Source organism: Electrophorus electricus, chromosome 13, assembly GCF_041902795.1.
Source record: "Electrophorus electricus isolate QZ-2024a chromosome 13, ASM4190279v1, whole genome shotgun sequence".
In the NCBI taxonomy this organism is placed as follows: Eukaryota; Metazoa; Chordata; class Actinopteri; order Gymnotiformes; family Gymnotidae; genus Electrophorus; species Electrophorus electricus.
The window spans coordinates 15,964,719-15,982,667 of record NC_137509.1 but is presented as its reverse complement, the minus strand read 5'-3'; the positions used below and the strand labels follow the sequence as shown (position 1 = coordinate 15,982,667).

At 40.5% G+C, this 17,949-nt stretch overlaps 1 protein-coding gene across 28 annotated transcripts in view; it reads left to right on the top strand.

The window, feature by feature from the left end:
- ank2b (ankyrin 2b, neuronal) overlaps positions 1 to 17,949 on the top strand; it is a 123,414-nt gene that overhangs the window by 61,483 nt on the left and 43,982 nt on the right. For 25 of the 28 annotated variants that reach the window (XM_081694806.1, XM_081694805.1, XM_081694807.1 and 22 more), the window contains 12 exons: positions 2,419 to 2,517; positions 3,948 to 4,046; positions 4,165 to 4,263; positions 4,630 to 4,815; positions 8,241 to 8,339; positions 8,674 to 8,772; positions 12,262 to 12,360; positions 12,486 to 12,683; positions 12,857 to 12,955; positions 14,538 to 14,636; positions 14,729 to 14,827; positions 15,404 to 15,601. In XM_081694806.1, coding sequence (XP_081550932.1) covers positions 2,419 to 2,517; positions 3,948 to 4,046; positions 4,165 to 4,263; positions 4,630 to 4,815; positions 8,241 to 8,339; positions 8,674 to 8,772; positions 12,262 to 12,360; positions 12,486 to 12,683; positions 12,857 to 12,955; positions 14,538 to 14,636; positions 14,729 to 14,827; positions 15,404 to 15,601 — 1,473 coding nt within the window. The remainder of the gene's footprint in view (positions 1 to 2,418; positions 2,518 to 3,947; positions 4,047 to 4,164; positions 4,264 to 4,629; positions 4,816 to 8,240; positions 8,340 to 8,673; positions 8,773 to 12,261; positions 12,361 to 12,485; positions 12,684 to 12,856; positions 12,956 to 14,537; positions 14,637 to 14,728; positions 14,828 to 15,403; positions 15,602 to 17,949) is intronic. The other 3 variants (XM_081694808.1, XM_081694809.1, XM_081694802.1) reach the window with 1 other exon arrangement.

The window sequence follows — 17,949 nt, the reverse complement described above, 5'->3', positions numbered from 1 at the left end:
CAGAGGTGCGTGTGCTGCTCTCAGAGGGCAGCAGCAGATCGGAGACGTCCTCTGTCGGTGTCAGCCAGTGGCCTGCAGCAAGGCAGGCCTGCTCTGGACAGTGAGCTTGCTCTGGGGCCACTAAGAACTGATTTATGAGCTGAAAAGGTGCTTTTTAAAGTGGAGAGAAATGCATGCAGCATTACGTATGCTGGAGCCCTTTACACCTCTGCTAGGACACATATTCCAGGCTTATAAAGTGTTTCATTTACATCTATGGCATTTAGCAGATAGTCTTGTCCAGAGCGACTTACAGGAGTGTTTAGTTGACTCTGTTGTCTACTAATGTTGGTATACTAGGCCTGAGTCTAAGCTTATGACTATTTTATTTGTTTGTTTTAAACTGTACATCCCCCCCCCCCACCAACACACATACACACAAAAATCAACAGCCTTGGACCCTTTAATGTTTGCTGAAATGTCTTAGTGATAAAGTATGATACTGCCATGTCAATTGTATGTCATGTATCTGTCTTTACATTGCCATGTAAATTCTCTACTCACATTCCATACCTCGATTGCACTCTTTATGTACTGCCTGCACAGTCTCTGTCATACATGTGTGCATCTATATTGCACATGGGTCCAGGAGAAATGTTATTTCATCTCACTGTAAACTGCTCATTGTATATGGATGTGGTAACAAAAACAATCTACTTGGCTTGATTTAAATCTGAGGCAGGCTATGAAGTGTTTTACGCACCTTTGTCCATTTTCTTTATTTATTTCCAAATAAACCATCCAGTTTAGTAAGTACTGACTATTTTTAGAATGGCTCATAAAGAATCTCAATTGTTGGAAGTGAGGCTAGATACAGTAATCTTTGATCACCATGGCAAAATATGAACACTGATTAGCTAAATATACAGAGCAGTTATATATAGAGGAAACCTGGATTGCCCAAAATATGTACAGAGCCCTAAAGGCTTAGTGAAATGTCCTGTAAGTCCAGTTGGATGCTGTTAATGTCTTTGCCTTAGTGACGGTCACTGATTAGTAAGCAGTTGATGATGTGGCATGGATACTTTGCTTAGTCGAGCTGCTAGCCCACCAGGCTCAGGTGGTCAACCCTCAATTACCAGGGTCAGCGGCAGCGTGGAGCAGTGGAGCAGACTGGTAATTGGTTCTTGTGGGATGAAGTTGAATTTATAAATTGCTCAATATAGAAGTATCATAGTTTCACCCTTTCAACTTGGTTGTATTATGATTTTATTAGACGTTTGACTACAGGCCTAAACATACAGATTGCATCCATTGTTGAAATGGCTCCTCTCAGCAATGGTAGACTGGCATATACTGTAGAATACTGAGATGGTTAAGTCTTCCTGGTAATCTGTATTGAGTCACATGGAAAATAATTTTAATATCTGGGCAAGGCATTTACATGTAGAATCTGTTTTTTGCTGCAGCATGGGAATGAACACCAGTCTTCTTATTAGATTTAGATATTTTTGAGTGACAGCAGCTCCATTATGTAGTTTAGTTTTGCTTGGCTGGTTATAAGGATTAAATTTATACATGTGTCAATATATGAGATTAAAAATATACCCACTTGCGACATGACAGAACAAGTCAGACGCTCGCAGACTTTATAAGGTTTTTTATTCTCAGCGGGGTAATCCGTTATCGTAGCAAGTAATAGAAAGAGGCTCAGAACCAGAGAGCACAAGATGAAAAATCCAGACAACATCGGTAGTAACAATAAACAATAACAATAACAGTCCAGGTCTAAACCAGAGAGGCACAAGAGACAAGCAGACAAAAGCAAAGGGAGCATGCAAAGGCAAAAAACTGAACGAAACAAAACAGGTCAACAACGAGAATAGAGAACAGCAAACAGAAGAAAACTGCGTGCACACACAGAGTGAATGGCAATATGTTTTTGAAGGTGCAGGACACAGATTAAGTGAGATTACTTGAGATGAATGCCCTGATTGTGTATTAGCAATACTGTGTATGTTTACAAAGAGGCTACTTGAACGTTTACTGATATAGGAACTACTAAATTAAAACTTTTTGCTCAAAGCGATATGAAATAAAATGAACAATTCCATATTGTTGCTTTATAAGGTACACTTCAACACTTTAAGGTCAAACACTCTTTGATGTAAGTGTTATTAATGAATAATGAATCCTTCATAATTCATTGGCACATATCTTTGCCAGGGTGACACATAAATGGCATAAATGGGGCCACCCACATCTGTTTTGTCATTTGATAACTCTTCATTATGAGCATTGGCAGTGCACAGTCTTCCAACCATGAAACACACTGAGCGTGGATAAAGTCCAACTCTCTGTACCTCTTCATTTTCCCCCATCTTTTTCTGGGATGGCTCTTTGCTGATTGCTGGCTTTTGTGCACTCACGCCTTTCCAGAATGGGCTGAATGCTCTGCACTTGGCCGCAAAGGAAGGACACATGGATTTGGTCCAGGAGCTGCTGGATAGGGGAGCCACAGTGGATGCTGCAACCAAGGTGAGCTCCTCTTTGGGCAGATGGTGAGGTTGGGCGTTAAAAGTGCAAAACACACCTGGGGTAAGGGTTGTAAGTTCACAGCACTGTACTTTTGTTGAGAAGAGGTTTTTTATATGTATGGGCTTATTGTTCTGAGTGGAATGGCATCGTGGGTAAATGGACGACTCAGCAGCCAGAAGCTCCTTTTGCAAATTGGATTTGGATGTTTTTATGTAGGAACCATGTCAGTGGAGTGAAATGAAACAGGTTTTTGATGTGTGGGCATAATGGGGCCAATTCCTGTGGTGCACTGATGTATTTATTTGTCAGAAGAAGAAATCTCTTCACTCTTGTAAGAACCAGTTTTTTTAATTTACCTTTTACCATTCTGTTTACTCTTTCAGTGTGGTCCCTATGTTTTTAAATTATTTTGGAAGCTATATTTTCAGTAAGCAAGGGAAGGACTTTTCTGAGATAGATATTGCCATTTTTTGCAAGTGCAGTAAAAAAACAAGTAAATAATTCTAAACTTAAAAGCACTCATGCAAAAATACATTGCAAAGTTCACAGAAACAGTGTAACTGATCCAGGTTCTGTGGGATTTCAAAGAAATGCTTATACCAGCACAGCATAACCTTTTCCATGTCATAAATGTGGAACACTACCCCTGAACCTAACACTAATGCTATATGATCACTGAGGAATCTGTCATTGCTAGACTGGGTGTGCTGGTCATTAAGAAATGACTTTGCTATCTTCGGCATGAGAGTGAGAGGCACTTTACTATACTCATGTTTGCAAGGCTTTAGAATTAGGTTTTGGATGCATTGGGATGACACAGAGCCTCCTTTAAACATATCAAAAGTATGTTGTCCTACACATAAATAATTGTGTAGGACACATGCACACACCGCCCATTTAAGCTGTTGCAATGACAAAAAAGATATTCTATTCTATAAACCTTGCTTGTCTTAGGAAAATTGCATCTTTTTCACTCTTTCCTTCTCTCTCTTACTCTCCCACATACACACACACACACACACACACACACACACACACACACACACACACACACACACACATACATTTAATTGAAGCCTTAATTGGGCAATCTAGCCTCTGCTCTGCTAGAAATGATAATTATAATTGATAAATGATATTTATAATTGTACCAAATTATAGCAGTTTCTACCTCTGTTTGTGGAAGAATCACATGAAATATATGGTACAAGCTTTGGTAATTACCTTATGAGGTTCACATAGTATGAGGGTTAGTTTATTATGATATGACACTTAGGTTAGCATAAAGACATTTGGGTTAGGTTAACATTGGTGTTAGGTTAGCAAAGAGTGATAATTAGGCTAAGTTAGCACTGTGTGATGCTTTAGATACTGACACACCTTCTGTAAGTTCTGATTTTGCTCTTGTGGCTTTCTTGTTTGGCCCACAGAAAGGGAACACAGCCCTCCACATTGCCTCTTTAGCGGGACAGGGAGAGGTGGTGAAAGTCCTGATCAAGCGTGGAGCAGACATCAACGCACAGTCCCAGGTGACCGAGAGCTCAGCAGGTCTAGCCGATGCCTTTTGGTAAAAAGAACAATGTAAATCTTCACTGCAGCTGCGTTCACCAGCATGTGATCAGGGAATGTTGAATTGCTTGGCTGCAGAATGGATTCACTCCCCTGTACATGGCTGCACAAGAGAACCACCTGGATGTGGTGCGCTACCTCCTGGAGAATGGAGGAAACCAGAGCACTGCAACAGAGGTAAGAGATAAGCTACATAAAAACTGTGCTCAGTTTCTTTGTACATGTATTGGGGCAGTGGTAGCTCAGTGTTCATGGTAATAGAGTAGTAATCAGAATGCTGCCAGTTTAAGCCCCACCTCTGCCAGGTTGCCACTGTTGGGTCTCTGGGCAAGGCCCTTAGCTCTCAAATGCTCAAGATGTGTTCAGTCATAATTGTAAGTTGCTTTGGTCAAAAGTATCAGCTAAATGCCTTAAATGCATTCTGTATTTAGGTATTACAACACAGATTGCACATCAGTAGATAAGAAGTCATGCATTTCAAACCTTATGTTTTTTTGTTTTATCATTATGCCAATTAACTCTGTGCTCTGTGTGTGTTTGCAGGATGGCTTCACTCCTTTGGCCATCGCTCTGCAGCAGGGCCATAACCAGGTGGTGTCTATCCTCCTGGAGAATGACACCAAGGGCAAAGTGCGCCTGCCAGCACTGCACATTGCTGCCCGCAAGGACGACACAAAGTCTGCCGCCCTGCTGCTTCAGAATGACCACAACGCCGACGTTCAGTCCAAGGTAGACATCTGGGATCGGGCAGAGACTGGAACATAGCCGGCACTTATGGGGATATGGGAACGTGGGGGAAATATGAATGTGCATGTTTGGAAAATCACAGTACCTTAAACCCTCTAACCATTAGGTGCTCCCATAGCATTGTGGCCTTTGTCCTTTAAAACTGTCACATGACACTTGGTGGCTTTTGTGAGAATCTGAGCCAGTTTTAGTGTCTTCCTCTGCGTGTTCTGCCTTGGATGGTTTATTCTACGTGTTCGTTAGACTTTGTCTGCATCTCTGTTTGTCTTTCTCCTCCAGTCTCAGTGTGCCTGTGTCCTGTGTCTGCAGCCTGACGCTGTCCGGGTTTCGCTCTTTTCTCTATCAATGCATTTTTATGTAGTACTTGTGCTGTTGAGTGTACCTTTTGCCTAAATACATTAAAATATGTGGGTGTGGCATGGATTCTCCCTAAAGGTTGCATTAAGTGCAACCCTTTGCTGAAGAGAATCATGTGCATGTACTAATTTTCTTTGGAAATGGCTAAGGACAAAATGTTTTCGGGGCCAATGATCATAGATAATTAAATAATTTCCGCATAATATCTTGTTTAAAGATCAGTGCCCCTATCTTTGCCACTGCTTAAAGATCTTTTGCTTGAATCAATTGTCTGAAATTGCCTAATGTGAGCCAGTATAGCCATTTTATTTGCTTGCTCATTAATTAGTGCTAATTAAAGTAAGATCTTCTCTTCCTGTGATCAATTTATCTGCCCATAACTCTCCAGTTGTGTGCTATATTAGTTATTTGTGTATTTAATTTTTTTTTTATCCTTAGAACTATTGTTGCTGCTGACCCAGTTCTCCTTAGGATGTGAAGAAATATATTTAACTTTTAAAAATGAGCAGTCATTTATTATATTTAAAATCCATAAAATATGTTGGATTCGTTTAAACTGATAGAACAGAGACTTGATAGTCTTGTCTAACCAAATGATAAAGCAAAGGATAGAGATTGGCTGATAATATTATGGCCAATAGGTGTTAATAGGTAATTTGTTAATAGGGTCATTTGTAGCATGTAGCTACAAATAGCATTGTAGCATTTGCTCTTTTTGAGACACACTGTACAAAAAATAATTCAACTATGTACACACTGCTTCAAAGGATCTTTTATGCAACGCATGATAAACATACTGCATGATGAGAAAAGATACATACTAATAAACGTTTCGAGTTAAAAAAAACAAAGTGCTAAGTTGGTATGGAAATATCAATACATCTCCAAAGAAACTTACAAAGACATCAGCCCTGTCTGTGCATGCAGAATGTGAGTATACATATGTGGGTGGGTGAAACATAACAAAACTATTTCCTCCCTCTATGGTCTTTAATGCTTCAGATGATGGTCAATAGGACTACTGAGGTAGAGAGATTTGTTTTCTAGTTTAAATCTATATTTTTCTAGTTTTAAAATCTTTAGTTTGTTTATTTCTTACACATGTATTGGTTACTGTATGGCAATGCATGCTGTTTTTTTTTCCATAAACTTTAAGAAATATTATTTAACTGTGCATGCTTGGCCTTTTGACCATCTCATGTAAGCATTCATTAAGAAACTGTTTGGATTTCCTGAGTTGTAATATATATTTGTATCATCAGATTTATAGTGTTAGTTCTTAACTGTGTTTGGCTTAAACTGCTCACATTTCATTGCTTTTCTGACACCTTGGTTGATTATAAGGATTTGCTGGCCCATTGATATTACAAACTGGCACGGGATGAAAAATCCATTAAAGTAAACAGTATGCATTGTTTGCGGAGAATGGAAACCCCAGAGCACCACGGCACTTGTGTACAGTTGGTCTGAAACTGCAAAGGCATGTTTACAAACTGACCATCACAGGCATGTACTTGAGAGTACACACCTGTCACTGCCAAGCTCCAGAGTCTGCAAGGTGCACGAAGATATTTTCAAATAAATACTTAATACACAGTAGCATCAAAACCTTGTGAATGTAGTATTATGTTGATTTGTCACATATGCAAACTTTGGACTTTGGAACAAGTGGTCAACAAAGAGCTTTTTCATTTTTGCCCAAGTACACAAAACTGATAGCTTGACAGTTTAATTTCTCCATCTTATTACATTATTTTGTTTGCTGTCTTTATTCAAATGGAAAATTACAAATACCTCAATTAGAATTACACATATAATTGCATTAGTAATAGCTGTTAGATCTGATTCAGAAAAAAAAACAAACAAAAACTGTTAGATCTGATTTGGTATATTTGGCCAGGTTAGGCTGGCTGTATACATGTTCATATAAAAATCACCCATAGCTAATATATGAAATGAGGTGAAGTAACCTGATAAGTCGGTATTTTTGCACTTGTTAAAAGACTAGGCCATATTGCAATATGTCTTAATATTTCATATTTGTTTTTGCATGATAGTAAAAACAGCTATCAACAAGACCCTGAATATTTGCAAGCAGTGTGGCTGTAGTGAACATGTGCTGCATTGCATGATGTAGCCCATCTACTTTGCTTCGCTTTGAACATGTATCACATAGTCAATGTGTCCTTCACACTTTTGTAAATGATGTTTTCACATTAAATCGGACCGTGACTTTCAGAATGGAAAGGTAAGGCAAGACTTTCACATACTTCCAATTGCTCGGCCAGCCTCTACCTTCTCATATTCCTAACATGATTTGATTGCTGATATGAACCAGTCGAATAATACTCCTTTTTCATTTTCCTATATTTTCTTATTCTTTTGGTTCATTTGTTCATTTTCCCTTATGCCCTATACTCAACAACACAGTATATTTCCCAAAATGTACTGTATGTTCTTCCTTACATACTCTGTTCTGTTATATTCGTTTATTTAGTTTTGGACTATGATTTACGGATTTCATCTTTAGTTTCTTGATCTTAGGTTTTGCATGCCTGTATCTAAGAGTCTGACCTCTAATTATCCTGTGAACGTGTTCGCTGTGTGTAGCTGATTATTTTGTATTGGGTCGCCATAAGGTTCTGATTTATTTCTGTTTATTTAAAAACATTTTTTTGCAGTTCTTCATCTTTCTACTCTATGTTTCTATGAAACACTTTGCCGAACTCCCTTTTATAATTTCGTCTTTTGATATGTGGTGCCATGTGTGACTGCTGCATGCCAGTCCTGTAGATACATGCTGAGGTCAGGGACGCACTTTTCAGGTGCTAGCCACCATTGTCAGTAAGTCCGGATCTAAAGAGCTGAGGTTTGCTCTGGGTTCAAAGCTCATCATTCCAGAATCAATGTTTTTTTGGTCAGACGAGCTGTTCTCAGATCAGCACTTACACACAATGTGGCTTGGGAGCATGTGTTCCAGTTGGCCGTTTTGGAGTCCCGTGTTAAAGTGCTTGGTTCCTGTGTGCCTCTTTTCTTCTTGTGTGTTGCAGAGTGGCTTCACACCACTGCACATTGCGGCACATTACGGGAACGTGAATGTGGCGACTCTGCTCCTAAATCGAGGGGCTGCTGTTGACTTTACTGCGAGGGTGTGTATAAGAGGGTGGCGCACAAACACATGCACACACACACACACACACACACACACACACACACACACACACTGTTTTGGTCTTTCGCTCTTCATTTTTCCATTTTGCACAGTGTCATTGTCTTATCCATTTATTTTTCTGTTACGGTAATCATAACCGTGATATAATAATAATGACTTGCATTATTCTGGTGTAACTTGGTTGTCACTGATGTCCAGTGTACTAAATGTTTTATTATCATTTATGTTGTCATTTCATTTAAACTACTATACATCAACTACTATGCAACACTTTCCTCTTTATTCTTATGTATGCTTTCTGCTGACTGCAGAATGGCATCACGCCTCTGCATGTGGCATCTAAGAGGGGTAATACGAACATGGTTCGTCTGCTGCTGGATCGAGGGGCACAGATTGATGCCAAAACAAGGGTGAGTTGTAAGGCTGTGTTAAATGCTTAGGCACAGTTTTGTGTTTCATTTTTCAAATAAAAATGAGTGAGTGTGTGTGCGTGTGTGTGTGTCTGTGTGTCTGTGTGTGTGTGTGTGTATTCATTCTTTAGTGTTTATTCAGTATATATTTCTGTGTACATATACACAGTTTATATATATATATCTCACACTTTACTACACTGCAATGTGGACTACCTCTACATCTTTGAGCACTGTGCACAGTTAATCCCTTCTTAATGATAGATTGTGTCTCACCTCTTATCATAACACTGCAGGTAGAATATTCACAGAGAGTTTATAATGAGGTTTAAAAATAAATACTTTCATTGTTAAAAATTTGCAACTGTCATAATTTTTTTTGTAAAATAAAAGTGTGCACTTGAAAGGTATCACTGGATGCTGGATATCTTCACTGGTCATGCCCTGCGAGGCCTGTAACATGGCTGGCTTCGGTTCTTACTTTTTGCCTTTCATCTTGTCTTAAGTGAAGTAAGTGAAATAGGTGTGTCTTAGGATTCAGGTCAGGTGACTGACCTAGTCAGTCAAGAACATTTTTGTTTTTTTGTCCTTGCTCTGCTTTAAATCATGTGGTCCTTGAATTCCTTGGGTTCCTTTTTTGCCCCACACTTATCTCATTCTATCACTCTAATACAGATTAATCTTCATCTCATAAAACCATAACACTTTGTCCCAGAACTCTGTGGGCCTTTTAAGTCATTTTTAGAAAACTGTAACCTTGCTTATGGGTTCTTGAGACAGTCTGTATCTTGTCCTGCTGGTGTATTCTTCTTATTATGGTCATCTTTTACACATCTGTATGTCTACATACTGGATAGTGTTCTTGATCTGTTCAACAGTTGGTCTCTGAGAAGGCATTCTACAGTCATCCATTCCTGGTGTTTGCCACGGTCTGCTAGGTTCTTTGCTGTGGTTAAGCTTACCAGTGTGTTCTTGCTTCCCCACAAAGTGACAAACACATCTAACACTCAAGTATGTCTTTCATTTATTTATTCTGATTGGACACTTATAGTGGCAATGGCATTCACATTTGATGGCCCGCTTTACTGACATTGACAACAAATGATTCCAGATACAAACATCACATGTAGAAACAACTCCAAGACTTTTGTCACATGCATGAAGTAATGATGCATGAAGTAATGGATGAAGTAATGCCGGGCAGCACGGTGGCTTGGTGGTTAGCAGGTTTGCCTCTCAGGTTTGAATCCATGTTTGAGTAGATGCTGGAGTTTCCATGTTCTGCCCATGCTGTGTGGGTTTCCTCCAAGGTCTCTGGTTTCTTCCCACAGTCCAAAAACATGTAAATTAGGCTACCTTAAAGAAAGTGTCCTTGTGTGTGAATGACTGTATGCCTGCATGCCCAGTGGTGGATGGTGCTCTGTCCTGGGTGTTATCCTATCTCCCCTCCCTGCTCCGAATGTTGTTCTTCAGAGGGCTGGTGGTTTCTGTTTGAGAGTACAACAAATGAGCAATCACATGAGATTGTGTTTAATGAGGGCCTCAATGTTTAAACAGGATTATGATTCTTACATGGTTTGGTTCCTGTAGCTCACTCAGTAGTGTGCTGCCTCCCAGCTCTGCACCTCCAGACTCCATTTCTCATCATTCACTGTCCTGACAGGTGAAGAACACACCACCTGTCTCCACCAATTGGCTACCACTGCCCACATCGTCATCCCCAGACTTCTGAATGTTTCCACCTGTTGTCAGTTTCATTTCAGTGCATTTATTTCCTTCTCATGCAAAGCTTTGCCAGTTTTCTCCTAGCATACTGAGCGGTCTTTGATGTGTTTATTTTGATTGTCTTTTGCGACCTTGCCTTCTCTGTACAGTGTCTTTTGGATTTGCCCTTTTATACCTCTGCCTGTGTACCTGCTTTTCTAGATTTTACCTGTTTCTGGACTCTTTGGTTTATTCTTCGGATGGTCTTCTGGTTGTTTGGTCACTTTTTCCTGGTGTGGACCTTTGCCTGTGTGTTGGCTTCATGTTTGGCCTGCCTGTACACCAGTAAAGTGTCGTTCGATTTCTTCCGCAGGCATCTCCAATTTTGTCTCGTTACAGGTAGTACAGTTAGAGCATGGTGCTAGCCACACCAAGGTCATGGGTTCAATTCCCAAGGAGCATACATACTGTCATACTGATAGATATGTAAGACACTCTGGATAAGAGTGCATGCAGATATAAATTCAGGTTAAAGCATTATAAATGACATTCAGCATTATAACTACTCAGTTATATATTTTGAAATTTCATTTCAAAATCACTGAATTACATAATTTAGTCTCACTGTCTGTATCAATGACTGTTCTCTGCACTGGCTTTGGCCATCCATTTTTAAAAAACCGTATTGCAATTACTTTATGTCTCTGGCCATTGTTTTTGAGAATAATGGCAGTTTTATGGTGTACACCCATGGACTGGTAAGAACTAGGTGCAACTGTGTTTCCTGCATAACACTGAGTCGTGCTCGAGGGCCAGCTGGTTCTGTTTTGATCTCTCTTCTGCAGTTTCCCACCTGCAATGTGTCTGACCTATTGTCTCCCCACCCTCCTCACGCACGCACACACACACACACACACACACACACACACACACACACACACACACACACACACACACACACACACACACACACATACATATGCGCGCACATCCCACATGAACAATATACTTTTTTCAGCAGCAGTGGCTTAAGTACCTCCAGTACTGACGCACTATGCTGCAGCACTGCAGTAGAAGAATGAGGGAAAAGGAGCAAGACAGGAGGAAATGGCCTGTGAGAGAGAGTGTGTGTGTGTGTGTGTGTGTGTGAGCGAAGGAGGGAGAGACACAGAGAAAGAGAGAGAGAAAGAGAGAGAGAGAGAGAGAGAGAGAGAGAGAGAGATGAGTCCATGTATTCTAGAACACATAAGGCTGTTAAAGCGTGTTTGCATGAATGTAATAAAAGAGTGCGTGTATGTGTGTGCATGTGTGTGTGTGTGTGAGAGAGAAAAACTGCTCAGATTGTATAAAATACAAAATAAAAGTGTGTACATGCTCAGATTGTACAAAATACAAAATAAAAGTGTGTGTGTGGGTATGTGGATGTGTTTGATGCTGGTAATACTGATTTTACCCATGGAGTTTTTGACAAGCTACTTTATTTTAATTGAGTATATGCACAAATAACATACATAACATCTGTATAAGGTGGTGTAAAAAAGCATTGCGATTTACTGTTAAACAAAACACAAAACAAAAAGAAAAGCTTACTCACTGAAAACATGATATAGTTGCTGTTATGGGACCAAATGCAAATAGGAAACCTGTTTATTTTCATATGACACTGAGGAGAGATAGCAAGGGCATGGGACTCCCTGGGAGTTTATGTGTGTGTGCATATGTGTGTGAATAAGTGGGGGCAAGTCCAATGTTTTTTTGAACTGTGTGTGTGTGTGCTCTCCACAGGATGGCCTCACACCTCTCCACTGTGCGGCGAGGAGTGGGCACGACACAGCAGTGGAGCTCTTGCTGGAGAGAGGTGCCCCTATTTTAGCCAGAACCAAGGTAGCTCCCCCCCAACCACATACACGCATGCACATGAGATCACACTCCCTCTCAGATCTGCCTGTGGTTTCACTGGGAGCTGTCTTCCTCATCGTCCTTTCGTCTCTCCTCCTCCCTACCTCCAGAACGGTCTCTCCCCTCTCCATATGGCAGCGCAGGGTGACCACGTCGAGTGTGTCAAACACTTGTTGCATCACAAGGCCCCTGTGGATGATGTTACGCTGGACTACCTGACAGCCCTCCACGTAGCCGCCCACTGCGGCCACTACAGAGTCACCAAGCTTCTGCTGGACAAGAGAGCCAACCCCAACGCTCGTGCCCTGGTACTCTCTCTACACTCTTTACTCTTTACTGGTGATTAAAGGTATAGTACAAAAACATGTGCGAAGGAATTTCCAAGAATACCTATTCTATATGTCTTTAGTTTTACCCTTAGTTAGTGACTGCAGAAGCCACTACGATTCTCAGACATGTCTTCCATCTCTTTGCATCACAGAATGGCTTCACACCACTTCATATTGCCTGTAAGAAGAACAGAGTGAAGGTGATGGAGCTACTGGTCAAGTACGGGGCTTCCATCCAGGCTATTACCGAGGTAAATATATATATACAGTGGTGTGAAAAAGTGTTTGCCCCCTTCCTGATATCTTATTTTTTTACATGTTTGTCACACTTAAATGTTTCAGATCATCAAACAAATTTAAATATTAGACAAAGATAACACAAGTAAATACAAAATGCAGTTAAATGAAGGATTTTATTATTAAGGGAAAAAAAATCCAAACCTACATGGTCCTGTGTGAAAAAAGTGTTTGACACCCCCCCCCCCCGCCCCATTAAATCACTTAATAGGACCTGCCTGACAAAATGAAGTAGACCAAAAGATCCTCAAGAGCTAGAGGGCATGATGTCATCCAAAGAAATTAAGGACAAATGAGATACAAAGTAATTGTGATCTATCAGTCTGGAAAAGGTTATAAAGCCATTTCTAAAGCTTTGGGACTCCAGCGAACCACCATAAGAGCCATTATGCACAAAGGCCAAAAACATGGAACAGCGGTAAACCTTCCCAGGAGTGGCCAGTCAACCAAAATTACACCAAGAGTGCAGTGATGACTCATCCAAGAGGTCACAAAAGATCCCACAACAACATCCAAAGAACTGCAGGCCTCACTTATCTCAGTTAAGGTCAGTGTTCATGACTGCACCATAAGAAAGAGACTGGGCAAAAACGGCCTGCATGGCAGAGTTCCAGGATGAAAACCACTGCTGAACAAAAAAAGAACAAAGGCTCATCTCAGTTTTGCCAGAAAACATCTTGATCCCCAAGACTTTTGGGAAATCACTCTGGGAACTGACGAGACAAAAGTTGAACTTTTTGGAAGGTGTCTGTCCCATTTACATCTGGTATAAAAGTAACACAGCATTTCAGAAAAGGAACATCATACCAACAGTAAAATATGGTGGTGGTAGTGTGATGGTTTGGGGCTGTTTTGCTGCTTCACGGACCTGAAAGACCATGAATTCTGCTGTCTACCAAAAAATCCTGAAGAATGTCTGGCCATCTGTTTGTGACCTCAAGCTGAAGTGCACTTGGGTTCTGCAGCAGGACAATGATCCAAAACACACACCAGCAAGTCCACCTCTGAATGGCTTAAGAAAAACAAAAGGAAGACTTTGGAGTGGCCTAGACAAAGTCCTGACCTGAATCCAATTGACATGCTCGAAAACCCTCCAATGTGGTTGAATTACAACAATTTTGCAAAGATGAGTGGGCCAAAATTCCTCCATAGCACTGTAAAAGACTCATTGGCAGTTACTGCAAATGCTTGTTTGCAGTTGTTGCTGGCCCAACCAGTTATTAGGTTTAGGGGCAGTCACTTTTTCACACAGGGTCATTTAGCTTTGGATTTGTTTTCCCTTAATAATAAAATCCTTCATTTAAAAAGTGCATTTTGTGTTATCCTTTTGTCTAATATTTAAATTTGTTTGATCTGAAACTTTTAAGTATGGCAAACATGCAAAAAAAAAAAAAAAAAGATATTAGCAAGCTGGCAAACATTTTTTCACACCACTGTATATTTTTAAATATGTAAATATATATAGCCTACCAACACACCCACCCACTAACACGCATTGTTGAACCTCTGATTCGGGTACTTTTCTCCAATCCCCAGTCTGGTCTCACCCCTATACACGTGGCAGCATTCATGGGCCACCTCAACATAGTTCTCCTGCTGCTGCAGAACGGAGCCTCCCCTGATGTTAGCAACATAGTGAGTACTGCTAATGTTAACGTGTGTGTGTGTGTGTGTGTGTGTGTGTATGTGTGTGTGTGACTCTAACTTTATGCCTTCTTTGATCAAAGCGTGGAGAGACTGCCTTGCATATGGCTGCACGTGCTGGCCAGGTGGAAGTGGTGCGCTGCCTGCTAAGAAACGGAGCCATGGTGGACGCTAGAGCCAGAGTAGGAGAAACTGTACACTGTACCATGATCCCAGCTATGCACCGTACACAGCACCTCAACAGCAAGGAACTGATGTAACTTATGACAGCACCAGTAAATTAGCTTTTCAATTCTAGGAGTAGTTCTAGCTCTTTAATACAAAGAATTGCACTGCCATTTCTAGATAACAATGTTCATAGCAAATGGCTCTGTTGCCTAAACTGGTGTGGTGGTGTGCAAACCAGAGCTAGTAAGCCAGTGCTGTTTAAGCTTGTGCCTCCTGGGATTTGCTCAAACCATGTAGAGCACCACATCTTTCACTAATACCTACAGCTCTCTACATCAGGCAAAGATATTAATAAGTGAAATCAAGTGCTGCACTGCAGAGTTGGCTAACATCCTGAGGGTGCTAGTGCTTCAGCCACATAGCCCTGCAATTGGTGCCTCAAAGGTTTTCAAAGTCCTTCAGAGTTGTTTGAGACTTCACACATCCATGTGGTTATATATGTTCTCAGGTAGATGTGTTTTATTAGTTTTGCTGGTGCTCACATATGGCTGTAGGGTTGACTTCCCTATCCCCTTTCTCCTTCCGGCCAGGAGGAGCAGACACCTCTCCACATCGCCTCCCGCCTGGGCAAGACGGAGATCGTCCAGCTGTTGCTCCAGCACATGGCTCACCCGGATGCAGCCACAGGCAGCGGCTACACACCCCTGCACATCTCGGCCCGCGAGGGCCAGCTGGACGTGGCATCTGTGCTACTCGAGGCTGGCGCCGCCCACTCCCTGCCCACCAAGGTGAGTGGCAGGCAGTAGTATCCAACTACAGTAGTAGTAACTGCAGACCCACAATACCATGCTTTCATACCCTCACTTTCAGTCCCATACTATCATCTCCTTACAAGTACGCCTCTAGTGGTTCATTGCAAAATTGCAGTCACACCTTCAAGTCCTTACAAGAGAATTTTGATGAAACATTATACATCATAATACCTCATTATACATTATAATAATACATATTATAAGTATGACATATTATAATTTATAAGTTGATCTCAAGTGAAAGTAAGCCAGTGGTTTTGTACGAGGAGGAGCTCATTAGCCTAGGGTACGTTCATGTGGTTTATGTGACAGATAAATAGAATACGAAGGTTGTAAAGTGGTGGTTGTTCTTGGGTATATCGGTTTTGGCCTATTACTGGCATTTTGAACTAATACACTCTTATAAATGATGGTTCTTTATTGTTGTTGTTTTTTTTGTGAGGGGGGGTGATTTTTGTTTTTATTCCTTACAAAGGTACATGTTTACATAGTACATAAGTACATATGTATACAGTATGTAATAATATACAAGTCAGTTAAGAAAGATAAGACCAAATTAGGGCCAACAACTGTTCAATTATTTACCTTAAAAAAAAAAGCCCTAAACAACCCAATTCATTTATTTGTGACATACAAAATTTTGTGGGTCTTTTTCTCCCCACTGCCCTTTGCTGTACAGGCTGTACATGCAAGGATTATTTAGTACATCTGCTTAAATGGTTCTTTGCATGGTGAAATGCTTCTTTAGATTCTTGGAAAATGTGTTATGCATATGGTTCTATGTAGCATGAAAAAAGATTCTTCTATTGTATTCAAGCTTGACATCATAAAAACAGAAGACCTCTTTTGGTGCTATATAGAACTGTATACAACACATTCTCCAATTGGATGAACCATCACACCATGCTACGAACCATTTAACCATTAAATGGTTATATACAGAACTCGTTGTTCTAAACAGAACCATTTCCTTTTCTAAAGAACCCTTTAAGGACCATCATTTTTAATAGTGTATCAGTTCAAAATGCCACTAATAGGCCAAAACCAATATATACCCTCAAGTTAATAAACTACAACACCCACTTTACAACCTTGGTATTCTTTATCTGTCACATAAACCACGTGAACGTACACTAGGTTAATGAGCTCGTCCTCGTACAAAATCACCTCATTTTCAACTGAAGCAGCGTTATAACTTATAACTGTTTACACACTAGTACTAAAAAACCCCAAAAACGTCACATTAAAATTAAACTCCTACTCCACTTGCACTTAAAAGTATTATTATTATATATAGTAACCACTTTGGCATTAAAAAGAATCCCAAATATGGCACATCAAAATTCTATTGTAAGGGCAGATAAGTGTGGCTGCAATTCCGAAATGAACAACTAGAGGTGTACTTGTAAGGAGAAGATAGTACGGGTCTGAAAGCTAGGGTCTGAACATGCGGTACTGCAGGTCTGCAGATAGACCCCTCTCCTGACAGGCAGGGGTTCAGGGCGGAGCTCAGGCCCGGACGATGTGGCATGTGATTGGCAGAGAGGCAGTGTGAACAGTGGCAGGAATGCCATTTCCGTTTGGCCTGCCCTGCTATAATTTTGATTAGCGGAGGAAATGCTCAGGTTTGAAATGTAATCTGTCAAGCAGTGGTTTGACACTTCTCAAAAACATAAATGTTTCTAATGCATGCATAGCCTTTCTTTAAAGCTGAGTATATATTGTATAGAGAGAATTACTCCTAGGATAGAGGGCATTGTATAAGATAGTAATATATATGCGGTCAAAATGTTATCACATTGGCAATATCATGGTTTGCCAAAATAGACCTTCATACCTTTTAACCTTATATTTAATGTGTATAATGTGTATAGGGGTTTATTGGATTTCAGTTTATTCCAATTCTAGCTAACAATTCAAAATTCAACTTGCAGCTGACATTGACACTAATACAAGTTAAAGCTGTTTTTGTATAAATAGTACATTTAATTCACCTGCAGGATTGCTGCAGACATGAGGCTGACTCTAATCCTGATGTGATTTAAGGTGCACTGATCCCATTCCTTCCTGCTATTTCCAGTGTTGTTTTTCTGCCTAGGCTGTGTGATGAACATAGCGATCATGTGACCAAATGGGCAGACACGCCTGTCTCAGAGAACGAAAACTGTCCCACTATCTCCCCCTGCTGTCTATTTTTTTCACAGCAGATTCACAGCAGAAACAGAATGGCGATTTATCGTGATTGCATGATGTTGCATCAGCGCTTTAATTTAGATTCTGGGAGATTGCTTGTGTGGATAAATATAGGTTCTAGCGCTGTGAAA